This window comes from Bos indicus, chromosome 24, assembly GCF_029378745.1.
Source record: "Bos indicus isolate NIAB-ARS_2022 breed Sahiwal x Tharparkar chromosome 24, NIAB-ARS_B.indTharparkar_mat_pri_1.0, whole genome shotgun sequence".
Classification (NCBI taxonomy): domain Eukaryota; kingdom Metazoa; phylum Chordata; class Mammalia; order Artiodactyla; family Bovidae; genus Bos; species Bos indicus.
Window position 1 is genome coordinate 61,965,856 of NC_091783.1, and position 19,582 is coordinate 61,985,437.

Below are 19,582 nucleotides of genomic sequence, written 5' to 3' on the forward strand. Positions count from 1 at the left end.
CCCTCGCGCTCTGCGCCGGCGGGAGGGCACGGACGCCTCGCGGGCGAGCCCTGCTCCCGCTGCGCGGGTCAGGCAGGGTCCCGCTGCTTCCGCGGACCGTGTCCACAGCAAGAACCAGGCCTGACCATCTGTGGTCATTCAGACGGGGGGATGGAAGATTCCTAGCAGGAAATGCATGGAACGACTGTCGCTTCAAGAAAAGCGGGCAGCTTTTGTAGTCCGTGTGCAAATCTGAGCCAGAATTGGGAAGAACGTGTGTCTGCCATTTTGAGGCTGTCACCTTCTCAGTTACAGAAAGACTTCTATCGTAAGATCAGCAGTGATATGAATGAATGCGATTTTTGGGGGTAACTCAGGGAATTCATATTTTCCCAAGGATGAATACATAAAGTTACAAAATCATGAATGGGTACAAAACAGTGCAAGGCAGACTGATGGGCTGTCACAGAATAGAGAACAAAGAGTTCACTGCTGCTGCTGCTAAGTCGCTTCAGTCGCGTCCGACTCTGTGCGACCCCATAGACGGCAGCCCACCAGGCTCCCCTGTCCCTGGGATTCTCCAGGCAAGAGGACTGAAGTGGGGTGCCATCGCCTTCTCCGGAGTTCACTGCTAGAATTTCCAATTTCACATTGCGACTAACCTTTAAGAAACCACGATTCATCTAGTTTAGGTTTTTATATTAAAAAAAGAGGAATGTCCACAATGATCTGAAAAGCCCACAGAGTCTCCCTTCCTTTTCCAGTCTTTGCACGGCCAGCCTCGCTTCGCACCCTTCATGCAGAATGACTCGACACGGCATGCGGGAGCAGCTACGGGGCAGCTGCTCTCAGTCAGCAGACACTAAAGAGGCTGGGGGACGAGAAACAATGCCCCCCTTCCCCCTAAGTTTTGTTTTGAAAAATACTTTTTGTTATAAAAATGTTACAGTAAAATACACTGAATTTATCATTGTCATTTTAAATGAATAAATCCTTTTTAAATGATACAGTTTCACTTTCTGATGTAGCAAATATTGATAAGGATAAGCCATGGAACCAACAGTTCTCTGGGGCTGTGGACAAGTTTAGGGTGGAAAGTGCTCAAGAGATGAAAGAAGCGTGAGAACCTCCAGATTAAAGGAATCCTGCCAAAATACAAAGAGCTGCTTCGAATCATTAAAAACATGGAGTGTGTTTGCTTTGACTTGAGATAAGCAGGAAAAACAAAGTCCACCCAATCCACTGGTGCCATCTTCCTACGCCTTTGAACACAATCAGGGCAAAGTCCTTCCCACGTCCGCAGATGTTTTAATAGCCTTCAAGGCTTCCTGTATTCTGCTGGGTTCGGCCTGAACATGCAACGGGTGTTCCTTCAAGGCCAAGGTCCAGCCAGCCGACACTTCTCATTCGGATCATCCCCAAGTTTCCTAAATCCAATGTGGGCCTAAGGATTACACGTATGTTTATATGTCCCCTGGACATGTGTATTTTTCTGCATGTGGGTTAACAGGAACGCTGCCAAAAAGCTTGTGGCCCACACGTCGTCCTACAGAACAGTACCTGGTTTCGAGAAAGACCGTTCTGGACTCTGAATAAACTCCGGAAAGTGGAGGGCCACTGGGACGATGGCCGAGGGGGCGGGCAGCACTTTCTTGTTAGTAAACATTTGGGGAAATTATACCAGGAAGCAGGAAAGGGAAAGGAAAATCCTTAAACCAGTGCGGCAGTAAGACACCTAAAAAAATATCTAGAACTGAAAATACTGTGGCAGAGGAGGAAGATGACAACACGCCAGACACAGTCTATAACCGCTTACGCATCACAGGCAAATCTCGGTTTCCTTTCAAAGAACTAAGGCTCTCAGCCTGCTCAACCTGCTCCTGAGATTAAGAGACACAACCATGCGACTTCCCTGGTGGTCTGGTAAGAACCCGCCTGCCAGTGCAAGGGCCACAGCTTCGATCTCTGGTCCGGGACGATCCCACATGCTGCAGAGCAACTAAGCCAGTGTGCCAACAACTGCTGAGCCCAGACTCCAGAGCCGGGAGCCACAGCGACAGAAGCCAGGGCGCCTGGAGCATCCACGCTCCTCAGCAGAGAAGCCGCCGCAGTGAGACGCCTCTGCAGCACGAGGAAGAGGAGCCTCCGCTTGCCACTACCAGGGAAAGCCCGCACGCACCAACTGAGACCCAGTGCAACCAAAAGTAAAATTCAAAAACAAAAAGAGATATAACGAGTTCCCAGAACTTATTAACATGGAATTAACCAGGGAAGAAAAGAACAGTCTATGATATTAGATATGATGAATTTAACGTACACACATACACACATGCTAGTAATTTTACATTTTGAAAAAAAAACCCTGGGACAAATACCTTTTTGGAAATACAGCACTGTAACCATTCACAAGGGAACAAGGGTTTTACTTACTACAGCGTCTTTAACAATTTGTTTGGCCACTTGTTCTGGTTTGCAGACAGATGTGGTCTCTGAAATAAGACGTGTCTCTAAAGGCTAAAAAGGTGAAAAAAAAATAGACATTATCAATACCGTTACTACCCACTACATTAAAAAGTAAATAATTTTGACAGTCCTCCTCCCCTAATTTATACATAATTCTAGTTTTCTACCTTTGAACGGATTCCTATTTTTAGAACTAAGTCCATCTGGATTCCAGATCAGTTTCTACCTGGTTACTGTGTACAATTCAGCCCCTCAGTGCCCCAGTTACTCTGTGGGACAAGAGTCCTAATTCCAGTGAGAACCATCAGAGCTTCATTTAAAATATGAAAAAAAAAAAAAAAGACCCTGCTTTGTCTTTTTTATTTTTAAATCTTTGGAGCAACATGCAACCCATGTGCTCAAAAATTCTTCAGAAGGGAGTTTCAGTTAGAAGTTTCAAAACTTAAGCCTTAAATGGTATGAAACGATTAATTTTATTTACCATGTGGGCTTGAAAAAATAAAATAAAAACCAGAACATATTTCCTTAAGATAGAAAAGCGGAGAGCTCATAAAAGCCAAGTGTTTCTTGATGAACCTGAATTAAGAGAAAAGTCCTTTGGAAGGTGCCGCCACTCTCCCGCGTCCCCAGGCCAGCACGACCGCATGTGGCCAGACCCCGGCAGAGGTAAAGGCTCTGTGCGCCCTCTACAGGGCTCACGGAGCAAGGCTGCAGCTCATCTGCCCACAGAATCAGCCCAACATCTTAGCCAAGGAAAAAGAAAAAGCAATTGAACATCAAAATCAAACCTTCACGGGGAAAGCACCACCCGTTGCCAGCTCTGGCCTCTACCTAGAAGCCCACTTATCAAATGTTGCAAATCTGCCTAGCAGATGCCCCTTATTTTAAAACAGGGCATTCACGTTAACTTTATTTCTTTGAAATAGTAGTCATTTTAGGAAGCAGAGTCAAAAAGAAATGAATAGGGGGAAAGGCTTCTAAACCATACACATCTTTCTGAAAACATACAGCCATGGGGCGTCAGTGCCAGTTTTGATGAGGTGCAGATTCACACTTAGTGAGAATCACTACAACAGAGAAGAAGACCAGAAACGACAAGTTCCAGAGGGGAAGTTCGGACTGATCCCTTCTTCCCCACTTTGCTTGCTCAGAGAGTGCCTACTACGTGTCAAGGCAGGTTCACACGAGCAAAGCACAGAGCCTGCTTTCGGCTCGGGATGACTGACAGTCACTGTATTACTGTTTAAGTCCAGAGGCGGGAAAACACAGCGGAGAATAAGGCCAGGGCGGAGGATGGTGAGCGTCCCACGGGAGGGACGCTAAGACACAGCACGTCAGGGGAGTCCTCTCCAGGATGACAGCCACACGGAGATGAAAAGAAGCACAGGAGGAAGATCCACTCGGACACCCAGAGAGAGGGTGGCCAGAGTGCAGCCCACACGTGGGGTCGGCCGGCAGGCGCAGGGGGCGGACGGAGCCCCGGCGCGGGAGGCCTGGAAGAGGAGAAATCGCGGAGGGCAGGTGGCCGAGGTCTAGACGGGGTCCCAAACGGCTCAAGGCCCCTGGCTTCTTCTCCCAGCATGCTGGGAGCCCGGGGAGCCGCACACGCAGAGTGCCATCAACACCAACATACGGCATTTAATTCTAACTTCAAATTAAATAAAGTGAGACCTTCCGTGTCTCGGTCCCACTGGCTGCATGGCAAGTGTTTAACAGCCACGATGTGACTGCATTACAGAGCTGCGGGCGTAGATCGTTTCCACCATTCCAGAACATTTTAGACCATGCTGCACAAGAGTTTTTGATCTTTTGTGGTTTCGGATTGTTTTTTTTTTAAGTTTTGCTTTTTGGCTTTTTACTCACAAGAGGGGTTTGCACAGGGGAGTGACAAGAGCTGACCTGTCCTTTACAAGGATCACCAGCTATGCCACGAAAAAGACTCCAGCGGGGCAAGAGCCAGGAGCAGGCGGGCCAAGTTGAAGACCTTTACAACAGTTCAGGAGAAAATATCGGTGACTCACACTGCTGGGATGGTAGTGACATCTGCAGTTAAAAAAAAAAAATCAGACTGGGGATAGGTCCTGAGAGCAGAGCCCAGGGTGGTGTGAGAGGAGGCATCGAGGCTGGCTTCAGGGTTTCCAGCCTGAGCAGCTGTGGGAATGGTGGGCACCAGAAATGAGATGGAAAATCCTAAGCAGGAACGAGAGGGAATTAAAGTGCCGTTTTGAAATGTTACATCTGAGGCGCCCATTAGACCTCCAGGCAGAGACAATGGATTAGCAACCACTTCAAGTCCTTAAATGAAATTAAGTCCAGAGGAGAAAATATTATCAGTAAAGAGTATTATGTGTCATGCTAAGTCAGTAAGTCATGTCGGACTCTTGGTGACCCTGTGGACTGTAGCCCGCCAGGCTCCTCTGTCCGTGGAATTCTCCCCCACCCAGGGATCGAACCCGTGTCTCTTAGGTCTCCTGCATCGGCAGGCCAGTTCTTACCACTGGTGTCACCAGGGAAGCTGAAGACTATTAACTTGTTAGTTAAAACTACAAGCTACACTCTCCATCAGAAAGAAAGCGCTGTATTCATTACGTCAAGCCTGAAGACTTAGCAATAACGGCCTTTGAAAACAGGGTCAAACCAGGACTTTCCTCCTGGTCCAGTGGGTAGGACTCAACGCTTCCACGGCGGGGGCCTGGGTTCAATCCCTAGTTTGGGAACTAAGATTCCCACAAACTGTGTGGCATTGCCAAAAAGTAACAAAGAAAATAGGGCTATAGCCCCCAAGATTTCAAATCAAAGTTCCAGAAAGTTCTGAGGCCTCTTGCAAGCATGTAAGTTGAAAGAAGCTCAATTTTCTGACGAAAATGCCTGCAAGCTGAAAGGCGGAAAGACAGAAAACAGGAAAAGGGGTTTCCAACGTTCAAGACTAGAAACGGGGCACAGAGAGGCATACTCACCTTGGTTTGGTTTTCTTTTGCAAACCCAGGGGTGTCTGTGTCTGGTGGGTAGGCAACTGTGACATACACATTGTAAGGCTTCACCTGCGTTTCAGAGACAACATCAGAACTTTAGTAAAACAAGACACACTTTCGCACCCTCCCTTATCAACCCACACTGGCTGCCAGGCAGACATTCCGCACGCGGCCCTGATTTTCTCAAAAGGTAGTGAGACCAACAGGCTGGTTCTGTAGAGGAGCGGTGTGTATGTGTGCAGTCATGCTGACCCCTTGCGACCCCGTGGACTGCAGTCCTGCCAGGCTCCTCTGTCCATGGGATTCTCCAGGCAAGAGTACGGGAGGGGGTTGCCATTTCCTTCTCCAGGGGATCTTTCTGACCCAGGGATAGAACCTGTATCTCTGGTGTCTCCTGCATTGTAGGCGGGTTCTTTCCCTGCTGAGACACCAGAGAAGCCCCTACCACTGGCTGAATCAGGAAACGCTTGGCCCTGAAGATCATTTAGAAATAAAATTAAAGAGCTCACCCGAGCCTCTATTCCAGAAATCAGCTGGCCCTGAGCTACAGAGGTTCGCTAGCCTCCTTCTAAGGCTCTTTCGCTCCCACTGACCAGGGCCTGGAAGCTGCCGTGAGGACAGCAAACGGTGCTAAAAGGAAGCCTGCTGGTCCCCAAACCCCGACCCCCACCCCGAGCACTCAGCACGGCAGCCACGGCCACGGGCAAGTCTGTCCCTCGGCCATCTGGCTGCAAAGCTGCTCTCCTTCACGGTGCTTCTCAAACTGCTGCTCTGCTCATCTCACCTACGATACAGGCTGAGACCATTCAAACCCCTCCCCTCTGCCCCAGACCCGGGTGGAGAGTGACCCCACCCCGAGAGTCTGCTGGCCCAGGAGTCCCCAGCACCAGGGAGGGCTCAGGGCTCTCCTCTTCAGCAAACATGGTGCTCCTCGGGGCTTCCCCCAGGTCAGACCAGGACCACCTCACCCGCATCTAAACGCGGAAACTCCTTCCCAGCTCCTCTTCCGGCACCCCTGCCCGACCTTGAACAGGATCCCAGGCTTGGTTCCCTCTCTAACTCGTCTCCCCCCTGGAATCTCTCCACTCAGAACACACCGATGCCCCTAAGGTCGTCCTGCCGCCCGGCTGGGACACAGCGCCCCATGGACCCCTGCTGCACACCCCTGCGGCTCAGTGATGCTAAGGGGGGTGATTCAAACCTTCGGAACCTTGGCCACGACTCTGCTTGCTCCTGGCTCACTGCTGAGCCCCACGGGAACACCAAGGGGACCCAGACAGGCACTGGACCTGAGGGAGGCCCACAGGTGAGTCACGTGACACCTCGGAGCACTCTGGGGTCCTGTCTGACATCCAGCCTTTTCTCCCCCTGCTTCCCTTCGAGATGCACAGTCCTGGAGGCCGAGGAAGGAGCTGCAGGGGCAGGGGAGCTGAAGCCCTCAGCCTGGGAGGGGCAGTAGCAAGGGACGCGGTCCCCACCGGCTGGGCCCCGACCCCCAGGCGTGAGACACACTGGCGCGGCGTCACGGGGCGGGCAGCCCCAAGGCCCAGCTCATAACGGCTCTGGACTCGGGCCAGGCAGGGAGGCTGATGAGCAAGCAATTTCTCTTCCACTTGTTTTCATGATAGCGACTTTAGAAAGTGCCTCCCACAGCCTTGCCCTTCGCTGGGCACAGACAGGAGAAAACACCACTGCCATTAAAACACAAAAGTCAGTAAGCGGGAATCAGACAGCCCACCCGAAGCCTGAAGCTGGCGGCTCGGACATGGCCGCTGCAGAGACAGTGCTCCTGTCCCCCACGACGGGCCAGGACGGTGGGGCTGTAAGCTCCATGGCAGGATGTCAGAGCGGCGTTTCTCCAACTCAAGGTTATGGTTGAGCTGCCAGAAGAGCTTACTGCTTTTCAGAACAGCTTTTTCCCAGGGGTGGGGTTGGGAGAAACCAGTCCAACCCCTTTCTGAGTACTGGTATCCTCGGTATAATCCCGGAGCCAGATAATCCTCTCAGCCTATGGCTGGATACCTCCAGTGGCTACGAACTTAACCACTGTATTTATTTATTCTAATGTCTGTTTATTTATTTGGCTGTGCCAAATCTCAGGGCTTCCATGGGGACTCAGACAGTAAAGAATCCGCCTGCAATGCAGGAGCGGAGAAGGCAATGGCACCCCACTCCAGTACTCTTGCCTGGAAAATCCATGGATGGAGGAGTCTGGTAGGCTGCAGTCCGTGGGGTCGTTAAGAGTCAGACACGACTGAGTGACTTCACGTTCACTTTTCACTTTCATCCATTGGAGAAGGAAATGGCAACCCACTCCAGTGTTCTTGCCTGGAGAATCCCAGGGATGGGGGGAGCCTGGTGGGCTGCCGTCTATGGGGTCACACGGAGTTGGACACGACTGAAGCGACTTAGCAGCAGCAGCAATGCAGGAGACCTGGGTTTGATCACCTGGTTGGGAAGATCCCCTGGAGAAGGGAATGGCGACTCACTCTAGTGTTCTTGCCTGGAAAATCCCATGGGCAGAGGAGCCTGGCGGGCTAGGGCCTGTGGGGTTGCAAAGAGTCGGACCCGACTGAGAGACAAACACACTTTCCCCTACACTGGGAGCTCTGAGTCTTAGCCACTGGACCACCAGGGAAGTCCCCATTGTATTTATTTATCCAACAAATGAAAGTGAGACAGTTAGATAGCATCACTGACTCAATGGACCTGAGTCGGTGAGCAAACTCCAGGAGACCATGGAGGACAAGAGACCCTGGCGCATCGAGACAGTGGGGTCGAAAGAGCTGGACACAACTGAGCGACTGAACAACAGCAACAACCCAACAGATACTTGCTGCATTATTTCTATGCCCTCATGGAGCTTACAGGCACTGGAAACTCCTGGTTAAATAATCTGTTAAAATCTAAATAAACTAACTCTGGTTGTGGTTTAGTCACTCAGTCGTGTCCGACTCTTTGCGAACCCCTGGACTGTAGCCCACCAGGCTCTGCTGTCCATGGGATTCTCCAGGCAAGAACACTGGAGACGGTAGCCATCTCCTCCTCCAAGGGATCTTCCCGACCGAGGATCAAACCCAGGTCTCCTGTGCTGGAGGTGATGTCCTGCACTGCAGGCAGATTCTTTACCATCTGAGCCACCAGGGATCAGATCAGATCAGTCGCTCAGTCGTGTCCGACTCTTTGCAACCCCATGAATTGCAGCACACCAGGCCTCCCTGTCCATCACCAACTCCCGGAGTTCACTCAGACTCACGTCCATCGAGTCAGTGATGCCATCCAGCCATCTCATCCTCTGTCATCCCCTTCTCCTCCTGCCCCCAATCCCTCCCAGCATCAGAGTCTTTTCCAATGAGTCAACTCTTCGCATGAGGTGGCCAAAGTACTGGAGTTTCAGCTTCAGCATCATTCCTTCCAAAGAAATCCCAGGGCTGATCTCCTTCAGAATGGACTGGTTGGATCCACCAGGGAAGCCCCCCAAAATTAACACTGCACCTTGATTTAATTAACTACAGTAAGTCCCCTACATACGGATGAGCTGCGCTCTAAGCGAGTTCGCTTAAATGCAATTTGTTCCTAAGTCCCACGATGTTAGCCCAGGTACCCAACCAACACAATCGGCTATGCGGTGCGGTACTGTAATAGGTATATAATAGTTTTCAAAAATTATACATAAAAAAATAAAACACTTTAAATCTAACAGTACAGTACCTTGAAAAGTACTGAAGTGCAGTACAACAGCTGGCTTACAGGGGCTGGCACCGCGTGAACCGCAAGGAGCGTCTCTGACTGGATGGGGGAGAAGGGGCAGGAGACGGCAGAGCTGAAGGATCGTCAGCAGGAGGGGACAGAGGGCCAGGGACAGCCTCGCTCACGACGTGCGGACCAGACGCACCAAAGGCACGTTTGCGTCTCTGAAGTTCACGGCTTGAAGGTGCACGTGTAGGGACGCATCAACCCCCCGACCCCGGCAGAAAAGGAAACGAGGGTGCTGTGGCCTCACTGGTTCTTGCTAAGACAGTGCTGACCCCTCAGGACCTCTTCTGCGAAAAATTTAAGCCAGGACCGCACTGACTCTCTGTTGCAGACCGTTAGCCACTGTCTGCGTCTCCCTGGTCCTGCTGACCAACTCCTCTCTCCACCCCAGGTCTGCCTGGTCCCACCCTACCATCATTTCCTCCCTTCCACCTGGCCTCAGTCTCAGAGATGCCCGCTTACTCAGGACCCAATTCATTACCCAAACAATTTCACCTAAAGGCACGCTGTTTCTCATCCCATCAAAGCAAAGACAAGGGCAGAGAGCAGGGAGGAGCTTTCTGGGGGTCCGGGGTGAAGACCCTGCCTCCAGTGCAAGGCCTCAGTCCCATCCCTGCTTGGGCAACTTCGATCCCTCAAGTCGCGGGGCAATGAGCCCAAGCTGCAGCCACTGAGCCTGTGGGCTGCAACCAGAGAGCCCTCCACGAAGCCTGAGCTGCAGCCACTGAGCCTGTGGGCTGCAACCAGAGAGCCCTCCACGAAGCCTGAGCTGCAGCCACTGAGCCTGTGGGCTGCAACCAGAGAGCCCTCGTGCCACAACTAAGAACCGACACAGCCAAACAAAGTAACAAACAACCATTAAAAAGAAAAGCGAAGACGGAGACCCGGGAGCTGGAAAAAGCACTAGAGCTGCTGACAGTGAAGCTCAGAACTTAAGCTTCAGCTTCTTTTTGAGCAGGAAAAGATGAGGGAGGGGGTGGGGGTGATCGGGAGCAGGGACGTGGAAAGCAGGGCACCTAGCTTTCTTTTATTTGGTCTTTGCTGCCGTATCTTTGGCTACTCCCACCTCAAAAGTCTGCTTTCCTAAAAGAACAACTTCTAAAATCTTTAAGTGATGTCTTTATACCTAAAAGACTGAGTTTAAAAAAGAAAGCAAAAAAATGCCAACAAAGCATTCTTCCAAATTTAGTCATTGCACATAAACCATTTCTAGATCCAACTCTAGTTTAGGGAGCAAGAGTGTGGTGGAGAAAGACTTAAAAAGTTTATTAAACCAGAAACAATAATCACAGGCACTTAGAGTCTGAAGTACAGAACGTTTCATTCACAAAAAGCACAAAACCACCTTGGCCAAACAGACCAACAAGAACACGGCAGTGTAAGCTGGCAAGGAAACAACCGTGTTGGCGAAGTTCTGCTATGAACACACTAGATTTTGATGACTGAACTTACTTCCCCTCAACTCTATTTTCCACGGTACATGTTGATTTTAGTTTTTGCTTACATGAGGACATTTTATTTTAATAGAGTCCAAATATGGAGCAAAGTTAAGCCGCCTGGAAAGTCCAGACCGGCCACTTGCAGCCTGTGAATCACACATGTCACTGAGAGGCTTCAGGGACTCGCCCAAAAGGGCAGCTCCTGTCTCTTCCCTCTTATTTATTAGCATCTTCCTTCCACCCAAAAGGGAACCAGGCCACACAGATCAGACATGTGCCCTGAGTGACTCCTGGAGTCCTTCTGCGAGACAGACTTGGGGACAGAAAGCCCTCGTACACGCCTTTCAATCCCAAAACGTGTCTTCTCCTGCTGGGTTTCTGAGACCAAAGGGAAGAGCTGAGGCAACCCTGACCTAAATTACAGACACATCACAGAGCAGGCAGGGAGTGAGAAGGCAGGACCAAAAGGCACAGGCTTTGCTACAATTTCTGTTACAAAGTCATGATGTGGCTTTGAGCAACTGGACAGAGTTTTGGAAAACTCAGTTTTATTATCTAGAAGGCTACACAAGGACATCTGCCTCATGTATTTCAGGAAACTGTTATAAAAGAAGATGGTTATTCATAGAGGGATATATCAAAGTGAAAGCTACAAAAGAAATTACTTGTGTTCTTGTTGGAAGTTTCACAGCCATATGTGCCCCACTGGCTAAGCATATGTTACAGAGACCTCTTAACAGCTAAGCGTATCCAGGCCGTTGATGAAAACAGAATTTGTGGCTGATTCCTGTGGGATGAGATGGGCACAGCGTGCTGGTCCCAAAGAGGCTGGTGGGGACTCTCACTGACCCAGGACCTGTCTGTGTCACACGAGCTCATCCAGCGTCAGGGCAGCATGACACTCTGCTTGGCACCACCCAGGGCTCTCTGGGGGCTTTCTGAATCAGAGGTCGGCCAGCTATGGCCTGAGGACCAAATCTGGCCCTTTACCTGTTTCTATGAATAAAGATTTATTGGCACACATCCGTACCTGTTTATTTAAACCACCCACAAGGCTGCTTTCCTGCTACCATAAGAGATCTGAGTAGTTGCAACAGGCACCATCTAGCCCTCAAAGGCTAAAATATTCACTCTGGTGCTTTGGGCGGTTGGGGGGAGTACCCACTCCTAATCTAAATCATGAAATGAGATCCTCAAACCACACTCTTACTATAAGAGGACTGCTGCTGCTGTTTAGTCGCTGGGTCGTGTTCAACTCTCTGCGACCCCAAGGACTGCAGCCCGCCAGGCTCCTCTGTCCATGGGATTTCCCAGGCAAGCATACTGGAGTGGGCTGCCATTTCCTTCTCCATTAAGAGAAACGGCCACAATTAATTTTCTTCTGGGCTTTTCACATCATGAGGTAGTGTTTCCTTTCGGTACACAGTTGACCCCTGAACAACGGGGAGGTCAAAGGCACTGACTCCCTGCGTGACCCCATCTTAAAATCCACATTTAGCCTTCCAAGGGGCTCACCACACCCACAGGGCAGCATCTGAGGATTCAACCAACCTCAGATCAGGTAGCTCTAGCATCTTTACTGGAAGAAAGCCATGCACAAGTGGACCTGTGCAGTTCAAATCCATGATGTTCAAGGTCAACTACATATAGAATTAGAAAGAATTTCACCTTAGAGCACGTGGTTTTGGAAAGAGCCATGCAGTGCTCTCTAAGCACCCCCGGTGGCAGCAGCACAGAGGAGGGGGAGCTGCACACGCCTGACAGGCGCCGACTGGACGCTGACCCCAAACACCCTCCTTCCACGACACGCTCACTAACTATGAAGATACAAAGCACGCCCGTTCATCAATATTTCTTTAGGATATTAAAACGTAAGTATCAGGAGAGCCAAGTGCAATTGTTAGTCCAAGTCTTATTCTCAGTTTTACCAACAAGGATGATGAGATCAAGTCAAACGATTTGTCTAAATTTCCCTCACACACACACACTCATTCTATTAGTCAGGCCAGCTGGCTCAGTGGCAGAGAGTCTGCCTGCCAACGCAGGAGATGCAGGAGACGCAAGTTCAATCCCTGGGTCAGGCAGACCCCTGAAGGAGGAAATGGCAACCCACCCCAGTATTCTTGCCTGGGAAATCCCCATGGACAGCAGAGCCTGGCGGGCTATAGTCCACAGGGTCGCAAAGAGTTGGACACAACTGAACACCTGAATACGCATGCATAAAGGAAGGATCGTTTCATTAAAGGAATATCTTTAAAGAATGTTAAAGAACAATGACAAAAAAAGGAACAAAGTATCTGGTTACCCCTTTGCATACTCACACAGTATTAGGTTAATACAGTCACAGCTTACTGGGATTTTTAAAATTATTTATTATTATTATTTTCTAATCAAGGTGCATCTTCCTTGTTTTTATTCACTTTTCGGCCACCTGTGCAGCATGTGGAACTCCCCCAACCGTGCTGAACGGTTGTTGAACACATGTTGCCTGCAGTGGGAGCTTGGAGTCTTAACCACTGGAAAACCAGGGAAGTCTGACATAGTTATTTTACTGTATTTTACTTTATTGCACTTTATAGATACTGCATTTTTTACTAATTGAAGGTTTGAGCTTCCCAAGTGGTGAGAGTGGTAAGTAACCTACCTGCCAATGCAGGAGATATTAGAGACGAGGGTTCAATCCCTGAGTCAAGAAGATCCCCTGGAGGAGAGCAGGGGAACCCCCTCCAGTGTTCTTGCCTGGAGAATCCCATGGACAGAGGAGCCTGGTGAGCTAGTCTATGGAGTCCCACAGAGTCACACATGGCTGAAGTGACTTAGCACTCATGCATAGATACTGCATTTTTTACCAAATGAATGTCTGTGGCAACCTTGCATTGAGCAAGTCTACTGGCATCAGTTTTCCAACAGCAGCTGCTCACTTCATGACTCTGTGACACATTTTGGTAATTCTCCCAATATTTCAAACATTTCATCATGACTATATTTGTTATGGTGATCTGAGATCAGTGATCTTTGATATTACTACTAAGGATTCACTGAAAGCTCAGAAGATGGTTAACATTTTTGAGCAATATAGTATTTTTAAATTAAGAACGTATATGGTTCCTTCCAATGTTATTGCACACTTAATAGCACACTGCAGCGTAAACATAGCCTTTATGTGCACCGGGAAACCAAACATTCATGTGACTCGCTTTATTGTGATACTCACTTTATTGCAGATGTCTGAAGCACAAGAGCTCTGCCATCTGCCCACAATACTATGAAGATGTTAGTACTGCTAAGTTAGGTTCAGTTGCTCAGTCACGTCTGACTCTTTGTGACCCCATGGACTCTAGCACGCCAGGCTTCCCTGTCCATCACCAACTCCCGTCAAACTCAGGTCCATTGAGTCGGTGATGCCATCCAATCATCTCATCCTCTGTCATCCCCTTCTCTTCCCACCTTCAATCTTGCCCAGCATCAGGGTCTTTTCAAGTGAGTTAGTTCTTCGCATCAGGTGGCCAAAGTATTGGAGTTTCAGCTTCAGCATCAGTCCTTCCAATGAATGTTCAGGACTGATTTCCTTTAGGATGGAAGAGCTGGAGCTCCTTGCAGTCCAAGAGACTTTCAAGAGTCTTCTCCAACACCAGTTCAGAAGCAAAGTGCATATTAAATTAAGCAAGCCAAATACCTCACAGCCATCTTGCTTCTGTCAACATCTATCATCTTTTATGCAATGAAAACAGGGTAACTGCAAATTCAAGGGGTGGAGTCAATTCTCTTACACTGAAGACAGATTTACGAAGTTCTAGTTTCAAAGTATGGATGTGTGAGAGTTGGACTATAAAGAAAGCTGAGCACCGAAGAATTGATGCTTTTGAACTGTGGTGTTGGAGAAGACTCTTGAGAGTCCCTTAGACTGCAAGGAGATCCAACCAGTCCATCCTAAAGGAGAGCAGTCCTGGGCGTTCATTGGAGGGACTGATGTTGAGGCTGAAACTCCAATACTTTGGCCACCTGATGCGAAGAGCTGACTCGTTGGAAAAGACCCTGATGCTGGGAAAGATTGAGGGCAGGAGAAGGGGACGACAGAGGATGAGATGGTTGGATGGCATCATCGACTCAATGGACATGGGTCTGGGTGGATTCCAGGAGATGGTGATGGACAGGGAGGCCTGGCGTGCTGCGATTCATGGGGTTGCAAAGAGTCAGACACGACTGAGCGACTGAACTGAACTGAAAGGGGAACATGTCCCCCTGGGCTGAAAGGAATCAATGTAAAAGTGAAGACGCTCTTACCTCCATCTGCAAAGCCTCCGCAAGTCCCCTGAGGGCGAACTTGGATGAAGAGTATGCTGTGTAACCAAACAGGCCCAGCTGCCCGGCCTGGGAAGACACGAAGACGACCCTGCCCATGCGGCGTTCCTTCATGGTGGTGATCACCGCCCGGCTGGGGTACACGCTGCCCAGGTAGTTGATGCTCATCAGCCTCTGCAGGGAACAAAGAGGCCTGGAGCCTGAGCAGGGCGCACGCCACGGGCACCCGCCCCGGGTCACCAGTGCGCCCGCGCCCCTCAGGTACCCTGCCCTAAGTCACCAGCGCGCCCCTTGGGTACCCCACCCCAAGTCACCAGCGCGCCCCTCGGGCACCCGCCCCGGGTCACCAGTGCACCCGCGCCCCTTGGGTACCCAGCCCCAAGTCACCAGCGCGCCCCTCGGGCACCCGCCCCGGGTCACCAGTGCGCCCGCGCCCCTTGGGTACCCTGCCCCAAGTCACCGGCGCGCCCCTGGGGTACCCCACCCCAAGTCACCAGCGCGCCCCTCGTGTACCCCGCCCCGAGTCACCAGAGCACCCTTCGGGCACCTGCCCCGGGTCACCAGTGCGCCCCACAGGACCTGCCCCGGGTCACCGGCACGCCCCTCGGGCACCCGCCCCGAGCCGGAGCCCGGGTTACCGGGCGCTCAGCGGAGCTGCTGAACAAACAGGAACTAAAGGGTCCCGGAAGTGATCGTGACAAACAGGGCTCCCTGCCGGGGGCCTGTTTCTTTGCTTTCTCTCTCCCTCTTCTTTGCTGCCATACAGTTGCTTCACAATGTCGCTGTTTCTACTGTACAGGAGAGGGAATCAGCTCCGTGCAAAGGACATCCCGCCCCTCTGGGTCATCACCGAGCGCCGAGCTCACTCCCTGGCCTCCAGCCTCCCACTCCGCGTTTACACAGGGCGGTGCGCGCACACGTCAGTCTCAACCTCCCAGTTCACGCCCCTCCCTGTGTCCGCCCGTGGGAGCCTATTTCAATCTCCTGTTTCACTCTAACCTCACGTTCTCACGACAGCACTTAGGTCTTTGCTGAAGCCTGGACAAAATGAGTCTTCTCCTTAGAAAAGGACACTGCACGGTGCTGGTAATCCTTTTGAGAGACACTGTGAGCAAAGAGCTTCTAAATATTTCCTGCCCTGTTAGTTCTAAGTGACGGAGAGACCACAGAGGCCAGGACAGCGGTTAAGAGCGCCGACTGCGGGCCGGGCTCTACCAGTCGCGCCTGTTTGCTGATGAACAGCAAAGCTGGACACTCCGCTTAATTCCTCCGCGAAAACTGGGTTCACACGGTGTGATCTCACAGGCCTGCGCCAAGGACTGAAAGAGGAAGCAGAAGGCAGGCCCCCTCCCCGCCCCCCCGCAGTCACTACCCAGGGCCTGTGGGCTCTGGTGACCGGGGAGGACACGCACGGGTACCAAGGTCTCCTTTGCCCTCGTGCCGGGAACTCTGAAAAACTTTTACACTTTCAACCTGAAAGTCTCATGATGCTGTATTACAATGCTTCTACAGTAAAAGTCTTATAAAAAACTAGGTCTATCACCATGTGCAATATAAAGCAGAAAAAATAATAGAGGCTCCCAGGTGAAACCCCTGCCTCCTGCGTGTCCTGCTGAGCTATCAGGGAAGCCCTCCAGGTGGCGCTAGAGGCAAAGCACCCGCCGCAACGCAGGCGACTAGGAGACACGGTTGGATCCCTGGGCCGGGAAGATCCCCCTGGAGGAGGGCATGGGAACCCACTCCAGTATTCTGCCTGGAGAATCCCGTGGACAGAGGAGCCTGGCGGGCTCTAGTCCGTGGGGTCGTGAAGAGTCAGATGTGACCGAAGCAACTTAGCAGGCACACACTACATCTATTAAAGAAATTAAAGAAATTTCCACAAAGAAAATCTCAGGCTTCACTGGTGAATTCTACCACGCATTTAAGGAAGAATTCTTCCAGAAAACTGAAAAGGAGGGACTATTCTTCTACTGATACTATGAGGCCAAAAAGTAACACAAAACCAAAAAGTAACATTACAAAACGCTACAGCTAATACCCCTCAAGAATACAGAAAGGATAACACATCCTGACCAAAGGAGGTTTATCCCAGGAACACAAGGCTGGAAACATCTGGAAATTAGTCAGTGTAATTCACCATATTAACACGCTATTTGACGATGAAAAGAACGCTATGGTCACCCAGCAGAGGCAGGAAAAGCACCTGAGAAAATTAAACACCCATTTCATACAAAAACTCTCGGCAAAGTAGGATAAACTGCTAAACTTGGTAAAGGGCATCTACCAAAAATAAACAAACAAAACCAAAGCTAACATCATACTTAGAGTACAAGACTAACTGCTTTCTCCCTAAAGTCAGGAAGAAGACAAAAATGTCCACTTTGGCCACTTCTAGTCAACACTGCACTGGAAGTTCCAGCCCATGGAATAACCGTATCTAGAGAGCAATGCAAGAGGGAAGGCTTGCAGATGACACGATCTTGGATGCAGAAAGTCCAGTGAACACTAGAATTAATAGTTGAGTTCAGCAACACTGCACAATCGATGCACAAAAATCAATTGTAGTTTTTTCTACATGAGCAATGAAAACTCAAGAAATTGAAATAAAAAAACCACTTACACTAACATCAAAAAATATAAAATACTGGAAAACAATATGCAAGCTCCACACACTGAAAATTACAAAACAAGACTGAGATAATTTTGCTAAAAAACTTAAATAAATGGAGATATATATTATGTTATATGGGTTAGAAGACCAAATATCGTTAAGATGTCAGTTTCCCTCACATGTATCTATAATGTCAGTGCAATCCCAGTCAAAACTAACTCCTACTGGGGCTTCCCTGGTGTTCCAATGGTTAGGAACCCGCCTTGCAATGCAGGGACGTGGGTTTGATCCCTGCTCAGGGAATTAAGATCCCATATGCTGTGAAGCGCCTGAGCCCACGCGCCTCAACTAGAGGGAAGCCCGAACGACACCACTGCTGGGATAGAGCAACGAGCAGTCCGTGCAGAGGTGCTGGTGTGGAGGTGATGTGGGGCGGGGCGGGGGGGTGCCAAAGAAATGGACTGTAACTGCTTTTTCAAACAAAGTGAGAGAGACAGAGGGAAGGAGACAGCGTGGTGGGAGACAGGCTGAGAATAAACGAGTTTTTTTAAAAGATTAGATTCACTCATTTTTTAAATATTGCAGCATACTTCATATTCTATACGTGTGTTTTATTTCTTCCTTCATCTCACCCGTTTCGTGTTTTCTCCTGTCACTGACACCCACCCGCAGCTGCATGAACTTTTTTTTAATGCCACACCACGAGGCAGGCAGCATCTTAGTCCCCTGGCGGGCTTGAACCCGTGAGCCCCGCAGCAGAAGCACGGAGTCTTAACCAGGACTGCCAGGGCAGGCCCGCACAGTCACCCAGTCTTATGTGCTTAGCTCCTGCTGCTCTTGCTCAGTTATGACCCCCACAGATCTTTGACTCTGAGCTCCAGACCTCCGTTAGACACAGATGCGGGTACCCTCCCCCTCTGCCCTGGACAGACCCTGCTCCCCGGCGCCCGGCTGCACGGCTGTGTATTTACGTGCTGCAACCACACAGATCCTTGCACACCGGTCCTCTTCACCGTCCATGGTCGACCGAGGAGTCCGCCGACCTCCCTTCATATCATCTTCCACACACAGGCACACACACTCACAGTCCTCTCGCACCAGCCACCTCTGAACTCTTTCCCCTCATCCCTTCATGCCTAGAATACAGCTACTTCCTCCAAGCTGTTGAGATAATCTTCAAAATCTCCCTGTCAATACCTAGAGATAAAGGCATATAGGTCAAGACATCTATCTTTTGATTCCCCTCCCCTTTGGCTGTGCTGAGTGGCATGTAGAATGTTAGATCCCAGACCAGGGATCGAACCCACAGCCCCTGCCTCAGAAGGCAGAGTCGTAACCACTGGACCACCAGGAAGTCCTGACCCAACAGCTATCTTTTCTGCTGAGCTGATAAAGAAGCCTTACAATACCAGAGTCCCAGCTAAGGCATCACTGCTTCTGCCTCTGCTGGACTTGCCCAGCTTGACGTGAAATCGCAGAGTTCACAGTGCTTTCCCCCAGCCTGCCAGAGCAGGACGTCTGAACTGCTACTCTGGGAATCTCCTCTTCAACAAAAGCGGGTGCGCTCTAACTTCACTGAGAACATCATCCAAAGCCCATCACCAGCACGAAGGATCTAGAGACCAGCAAGAGAGAGACAGCTGGCACGACATCAAACGAAGAAAACACTCGAACTTCACCAAGAAGATCATTCAAAGCCCATCACCACTGTGAAGGCTCTACAGACCAGCAAGAGACAGCTGGCGCAACATCAAACGAAGAAAAACATGCTATGTATACACTTAAGAAGGATTTCAAGTCTGTTGTGCACTTCTTTGGCTGACATTTTTAAAAAACAAACAAAAATATGATGCATTGTCTTTTTCTCTTGGCTTGAGAATGCCAGAGTCTGCTCTTCAACTTTTTTTGGTTTTCATTGTTAAAAACACTGATACTTGACAAGAAAATCCAGCATCTCTTGGCTTACAAAGAGCTCTGTTGATAAAATGACCTCAGTAAGTCAATACTAATCTGTGTCAGGTTGGAGGCTGCATTCCCATTTTACAGCTGAGGAAGCCAAG

The 19,582-nt window shown here is 50.0% G+C and overlaps 1 protein-coding gene across 2 annotated transcripts in view; it reads right to left on the reverse strand.

Moving 5' to 3' along the window:
* KDSR (3-ketodihydrosphingosine reductase) overlaps positions 1-19,582 on the reverse strand; it is a 41,003-nt gene that overhangs the window by 9,063 nt on the left and 12,358 nt on the right. Inside the window, exons 6-8 of one of the 2 annotated variants that reach the window (XM_019986617.2) lie at positions 14,894-15,085; positions 5,400-5,483; positions 2,410-2,493 (exon numbers count right to left, since the gene is read on the reverse strand). In XM_019986617.2, coding sequence (XP_019842176.2) covers positions 2,410-2,493; positions 5,400-5,483; positions 14,894-15,085 — 360 coding nt within the window. The remainder of the gene's footprint in view (positions 1-2,409; positions 2,494-5,399; positions 5,484-14,893; positions 15,086-19,582) is intronic. The other variant, XM_070779154.1, reaches the window with a different exon arrangement.